The sequence below is a fragment of the Capsicum annuum genome, chromosome 10, assembly GCF_002878395.1.
Source record: "Capsicum annuum cultivar UCD-10X-F1 chromosome 10, UCD10Xv1.1, whole genome shotgun sequence".
Taxonomy (NCBI): Eukaryota; Viridiplantae; Streptophyta; class Magnoliopsida; order Solanales; family Solanaceae; genus Capsicum; species Capsicum annuum.
Window position 1 is genome coordinate 166,805,398 of NC_061120.1, and position 7,473 is coordinate 166,812,870.

At 34.9% G+C, this 7,473-nt stretch overlaps 1 protein-coding gene across 9 annotated transcripts; it reads left to right on the forward strand.

The window, feature by feature from the left end:
• Window positions 1-200: 200 nt before the first annotated feature.
• On the forward strand, window positions 201-6,878 carry LOC124888144 (lysine-specific demethylase JMJ25-like; the record flags this gene model as incomplete). Of its 9 annotated transcripts, none has more annotated exon segments than XM_047398575.1 (7): window positions 201-1,342; window positions 2,996-3,179; window positions 4,356-4,597; window positions 4,806-4,962; window positions 5,063-5,465; window positions 6,291-6,336; window positions 6,453-6,878. In XM_047398575.1, a coding segment is annotated over 1 exon segment (307 nt), but the record flags the coding sequence as incomplete, so codon positions are not given.
• Between the last annotated feature and the right edge of the window lie 595 nt (window positions 6,879-7,473).

Genomic DNA, 7,473 nt, shown 5'->3' on the forward strand with positions numbered 1-7,473 from the left:
CAGTTATTGAACAACTTCTCTTAATTGTTAAATAACTGTTATTCAACAACTAGACGCAGTTATTCAAAAACTGCATTTAATTATTGAATAACTTGTACAGTTATTGAATAACTTTGGTAATTATTCGATAATTACGCTCAGTTATCAAATAACTACTAAAGTTGTTCTACAATGAAGACAAGTTATTGAAACACAAAAACTAAAAAGAAAAATTCAAAAAACTTTTGTTCCTCCTACCTAAGTTTAAAAAGTTGTAGAACTTTTACTTAATTGGACCTGTTTGTACTTTTTAATTGAAAGTCCCGATGATTATAGTGTATGACGGTCCTTTCTCTTCAGCATATCCCTTGCCCGGTCAGTATCTCCATGGCTGCAATTCCGATTCACCTCAAATTTCAGTTTCTCCAAGGCTGCTATTCAGATTCAACTCAAATTTAATATATTATTTTTGTGTTCAACTGCGACATCGACGTTCTTTCAACCTCTGGTGATGTTGGCAATTTCGTGTTTTATGATTTTGTGGCCAACATTATTATCAATTACTAGGCTTATCTCTGGCACCTCATAGATATATTTGCAAGATTGTAGATTTTTTTTGCCACTAAATATATATATTTTTGAAGATTGTTAGATAAATACAATTTCTAAATTACATATAAATTTCTATACTTAGTAATTAATTTAAGCATGTTTCTTAATGTTGATGTTCTGAAAATTAAATAAGGCTATCTATACTAAGATCGTTCTCAGGGAACGCCAAAATGATTTTGCTATAGAATAAATGGAAGTATTATTTTAAGCCAACAAATAGAATAAAGATGAAGTTTTTTTGCACTGTTGTTATTATCCATATGTGTACTTTTGCTATTTGTTTGCAGCTTAAAGCACATATGTATTAGTAATAAACAGGATTGAACTTGGAAATACCTAAAATGCCTGCATTAGCTTCTTAAAAAGGATATTTCGGACCACTTAGGTCCCGCTAAGATTAGGGGTCTGGAGAAGGGTCGGAGGACTAAATGGATTTATTGTACACGACCTTACTTTACATTTTTAAAGTTGTCATGCTATTTGACTTGTACGAAATTTTTCTTTGATACGTGCTTCACATAGATATATCAATTAAGGAGGTGCAGTTTTTATCTTTTTTGAAGAGGTAACAGAAGGTCGTGCAAATTTTGATGTTGTAGTATTAAGGCGTTGAGTGGGTGTATCCAGAACTCGAAGAAACCTGGCTAATACCGGGAATGAAGTGTGATGGGTGCAACTGGTTTGAAACTCGAGAAAGCTTTACATAACCAATTTCCTGAAAGAGAACGTTACTTTGGGCTTCAGAATTTCGGTAATACTTGCTATTGTTACAACCTCCAGGTCCTTTTTTATTTTTCTTTTGATTTGCATCATTTTCATACTACCAACTATTATTTGCTTAGATTATTGAAATTATGGGAAAAGATTTACGTTGCTGGGGGATTGTTTTGGGAATTTGTGATGGTGTTGTAGCTATTGGTTGATCGATCAACTGAAGTAGCTCTATAATTAACAGAGCTGTTTGTGAGTTCTTTGGTTCATTTGGTTTATGTGTTTTACATATTTAGTACAGCTGTGGCTAGTGATCTTTCTCAAGCATTAAGTGATTGTTTTTACAAGAATAGTAATAATTTGGAGATTAATTTGAAATCTGATTATTCAAAGAAGAATGTTACAAGTGTTAAAGATTTGCCAGCCATTTTGTTGGTTCATGGAATTTTTGGTTTTGAAAAAGGGGTATGTTCTTTTTTGTTTTTTTTTGTGTGTGTGTGTAAAATATTAAATTTTTGAGGTATAATTGCTAAATTGTGATACTTTTTTGTAGAGATTAGGAGGGCTTTCATATTTTGTTGGTGCTGAGAAGAAGGATGATAGGGTTCTTGTGCCTGATTTGTTACTTCTTATATTTCTTGTACTGCTTTTGGACTATTTATTTTTCTACGTTGCCTAGACTTTCCAACAATGTTCCCGCACCCGTGTCGATCCTTGAAAAATACACTATTTTTGGAGGATCTGACATGCATACATGACATTTTGGAAGAGTCTGAGTAACATGTTTTGTATTTTTTCCCCGTGAACGGAGGGTATTATCAGAAACAACCTCTTTACCTCTGAGTTACAGTATGAGCCATTTGGGTAAACCTAATTATAAGTGCCTATCTCAGATTTGTATAATTCCTATTCGGGACCTTTTTTTCCTCTATATGAAATCTTGACACAATAAGGGAAAACATATCTTCATTTTGGTGAGACAGAGAAGTTGTTCAACTAAACATTCTCTTGAAAGAGACTGATGATAAAAGGAAACCATAAGTGGTAGACTTGCAACTGTGAGCTTATTTTGATACTTTAAACAGTGCTATCAAGAAAAAAAGCTCTTAAGATCAGTTGGAGTTTTAAGCGTAAAGCACAAATAAAGCATGGACTTTAATGAAAAAATGTGCAAAGGCAGAAAACATACAATTATATATGTTTAATCTAAGACTAATAATTATAAGAATGAATGATGACAAATATATGAACAAAGAAATTTTAAAAAACTTATGATAAAGTGAAATATCAATTGTTTAGTGTTGCTTGTTCAGAAGAGGCTCTTTGGTAAGGTAAAGTATGCCTTAGATCCTTGATGACGACTCTAAAGTGCACATTAAGCCAGTCGAAGCGCTCAACCCATTTTGAGTCTCATTTCAGGGATTCACTGTCTTTGACAACACTAAGTTTAAGTGAGTAGTATGGCAATAAAATATGCCAATTTTATGTTCTGTATTACTGTTTCCTTAACTATGTGTTGGTTGATTTAGGTATCTGATATTGTTTCCCGTTTTCTGTCCGTCGTATTGTCCTTTCACTTTGCCTCGGGGGTTTAGCATCATCGTAGTTTGATGATAATACTTTGTGAGGCTAATATTGATACTATGACCACCTGCCGTATGTTAATTTCACTTCATTGTGTGTATAAATGCAGGATTTTTGGTTCACCTAATGATGATTTAAGCAATTCAAACATGACTTCTGAGTTCAAAAACAAACCTGATGGCTGGGAAACAACATCAAAAACACAAGATGGGAATATATGGGAGATGTCAAAAAGAGAAGAAGATATCTTAGTCCAAGAATTTGAACGTCGAATTGCTTTCAACAAATTCCAGGTTTGTGGAGAAATCCGATTTTATAAATTCAAGCTTGTCATTAGGTCCGGTGAATTAGTCAGCTCTGGTTTAGACATACACCTTTGTTCTAAAAGCAGATTAGTTTGCTAAATCCTCCTTTGTTTTTCTTTCAACCCGACTTTTTCTGTGTTATCTTTTTCCTTTCGTAAGAAAGGTATCAAAGTCCTTTTAACTGCATAGAACAAGTAGGGCTAGATTGTACTACTTATTAGCAAAAAGCAAAAAACAGCCAGCTTGTCCAAGACAAGCTTTACAAGAATCGATATATATTTTTAACAACTTCATTATATATGACTTTATCATACCCTTGATGTGTGATATTGGAATTTTCTATTGGTTTAGACTTGTCAATATTTCTTTTTTAAATTATGGATCACAATTTAATTTGAATTAAGAACCTTTACCTACTTTGATAATTTTATGATCATATCATCTTAAGTTTAAATATAACTGGACACTGATTACTCACTTTAATTACATAACATGCATCATAGTATATTTTTTGGACAAGTTAAGGTCATTTTGATTGTAGGCATTTAAGGGTTATGAGAACACTTCTGAAAACTGGGTCTTAAGCATCACAGCATTGTCTGGAGCATTCAATGGGACTACAAGAACCTACTTTGATGGACTGAAGTAGGTTTCTGATATAAAGAGACTTTCTTTTTGATACGAGAATAAAAAGTGAAGTAAGACGAACAAATTGAAACAGAGGGAGTTCTTGGAAGAAATTTTTTAAGGACAAATAGAATCTATACTTGTTCATACGAAGGGTATCTGGAATTTGAGCATGGACTTTTGTAGAAATTTCCTACATGAGCTAAATCTTTAAAAAAATATAGTCAGAAACTATTTAATAGGCCTTGGGAGAACAATGAACATAAGCAAATTGTCCCCGAAATCTAGATTAGGCCATCAACAAACACAGTCCATTAGGTGTGTGTATAAGTAAAACATATGTATTAGAAGATTAAGAAGCAGACATGGTTTTTCTTATGTTCATTATCGTCTACTATTGTTATGTTGCTGTCTTGCTGATGTGTACATGTCAAGCCTTATGAAGTACATGTCAAGCCTGTACTTCATAAGGATACACACATTATTTGTTGTCACTTCTCTTCGAGTGCGTTCATGAAGACTATATTTTTCTGACAGAGCCCAAAGGAAAACAGTGAAAACACCAGTAGATATGATGCTATTAACGTCATCCTTAACCATGACTTTTTGGAAGGTTTGCGCTTGCGACACCAATTGCTGCAATGCATTTGTGGTTCCAGCTTGTTCTGGTAACTATAAAGGAGTTACAGAAGACGTAGGCTGTTCTTATATTGTTGTCACGAATCGCACTGAATGTTGCCAAGGCCTGGAGCAAGATATTACAAGTAAAATTTCAGCAGGTTGTGTTTACACAGTTTCTGCTCGTGCTGGAGTTTCGGTTACTTTTCATGGCTCTATTGATGTCCAAGCTTCATTGAGACTTGTTTACCAAAATGCATAAACAAGCTATTTATTTATTTAAAAGTTAAAGAGTCTCTATCTTTATCCTTATTATTACAAAATATTGTTTATGAAACATCTATAATGTTAGCACCTTATTCCATGCAGAAAATCTATTACGAAAGAGGGTTGGCAAGTGTTGGAGGGTTTATTTTCACTATCAACTATGCCCGATCAAGTCTTTTATCTCGAGTAACCTTCACCTGGATCTGACCTGCTCACAAAATCAGTGATCATCACTTGCCCCAACCCAACTGATTATGAAGTAAGTTATTGCTGTTCTGAAAGTCCTTTTTGTATCCAGAGAAAGTGAACAACGGAAGTCCCACTTATGACTTGTTTTGGTTTTTTATTGATTATAACAGCTGAAATCATTTATTCTGTTACAAAAAGCATTCTCACCTATCTTCTGATAAAGTTCGCGGCCAACATCCAGTTGTGCCGATGATGAGAGGATCATAATAAACATAAATTTTGATGATAGACTGAATAGTTGGTCCGGAAGAGGCTGCAAGGTTGTTTGCCATGACTGTATGATAGATGGAAACATCAATCCAAACTCTGAAAACTACTTTGCATCTGCAGCAATGCGCGCACAGAGCTAGAATGAGATTCAACAAGATATAACCGAGAGAGTAAAGCGAAAGCTTGCTTGTGAGTTGACTGCTATTGTTCGGTTACATGGTCACAATGCCAATAGTGTCGATGTTCGGGGAACATTGTGGGTTCGAGCAGTTGATGACCGTGATAGTACATAGGCATTGCCAAGTAAGTTAATCCAAGTTCCACTTAGTTATTTTGAACATGCTGCTGTCTGATGTAGTATCCATCCAAATTTGGCGAGATACATTGACGGTTCCTTGAACTTGACATAAGATTTCATTTGAACACTTCGATCAAGGACATAACCTATTAATCATATAAAAGCAGTAAAAACTACACACTTTAAAGACAATTTGCCGAACCAGTCAATGAAACTAAGTGCGCACAATTCAAACGCTATGACAAGATAAAACAACTACTGAAAGAATGACGTGGCTTGTTCAATGTTTTTTATTTCTTCCTTAATTTACTTCATCTTGTCAAAAAACAAAAATGTTCTTCTCATTTGTTGCATCTCTTGAGTACCGCCATTTCTTCCCGCCTGTTCTTCTAAACCTTTCTATTCAAGGTCAGTGTTATGACCATCTGGCTCCTGTTATGTACCTGCGAATTTGGCTTTGTGTTTGAGTTTCACCCGCTGCGAAGGAGTGAATGACCCTGTGGCTGTTGTTAGTATGCCGCTCATGCTTCCAGCATTCAAGCCCCCACTACCATAGTCTGATGTGTTCCTCATAAAGGCATTTTAAGCATCATGATATTAAGGCATCATGTCATCAAGAAGGGATCTCACTGATCGTGAAAAGATTGAGCATTTGCACTATTTGATTATCACGCTCCTTCCCTTTCTAAAAGAAATCCATCATGAACAAATTCAGGAGTTAGAAACGGAGTCTTCTATTCGTGGAATGCATCTGAGTTTTAAAAACAAGACTTGAATCTGATGAATTTTACATTGATAAATAGTTTTAATCACGGGTATTTTATCTTCAGTTGAAATTAAACAATCACTTTGTCATAATGATGAGCGAGTTTACTGGTAATGTATCTTCTCTCTTGTTCTCTTTTTTTTTATTCCAGCTATTATGAAATGTTATGATTGCAGACCTTATTTTTGGAGGTTTTATGCTTATTGATTTCTTGGCCTTGGAGCAGTAACAACTGCTTAACTTTAATAGTCCATCTTCATCGGAGCTGCCCAGATTGCTCATATGAGCAATGTCTAAGCTGCTGCCAAGAGCTTCGGAGAGGTATGGAAAGAGCTTTGGAGAGGCATGTTTCCAGAAAATAGTTGTAAAGCAGTTTACAAATATTCAGATAGACGCTGTGATTACATGCACGGTGGAGAGCCACTTCCTGAAAGTTTTCATAATATGGAAATTCCACAGGACCAGAACAAACCAATTTCTTGGGTTGCTAATTGTGATAGTTGTATCATTTGTGCTCCAGTCGAAATGGGTGGATGTGGAAAATGTGTTTTAGAGCTCAAGCATCTATTAACAAGAAACTGGATATCAACCTTGAAAGCAAAAGCAGAAAGGATTCTGATTCAATGTAATTTTTCCCAGATGATTTCCCAGCTGATTTGTAGAAGAGATGACCCTGAACTGTTTATACAGGGCAGCTTCAAGAGTTGGTTCCGATGATAACTACTTATATTCCACTTCTGCAAAGGACGATGCACTTCTACACTTCTGTAGACGCTGGGCCAAGGTAAACCGGTGATTGTACGAAATGTGCTTGAGCATACAAGCGGTTTAAGCTGGGAACCAATGGTTATGTGGCGTAAGAAACAGAAGTTCACTGTAAGTGGTATTTTATACACTGTTTTATCATAATAGTATTCATAATATATTGTGTTAATAACTTTAATAATAGTATTATCATGCTATAGGGTTAAGAGATCGTTTGGTAGAGAGATAGGACAACTTTTATCTGATGGATTGGATATCTCATGGGATAAGTTATTCCATATCAATGTAATGTAAATGGTAGGATGTTACAACAAGAATTCTGGACATGGAGAAAGCTGTGATGGGGAAGTATATTTTTTTTGCATCCTATGTCAGGAACATTATCCCTTATCCCTCCACCAAATAAGTCCTAATAGTATCATTATAGCTATAAATTACAACTTTATGTATTTACTTGGAAACTTTTCAGCATAGAGATATTA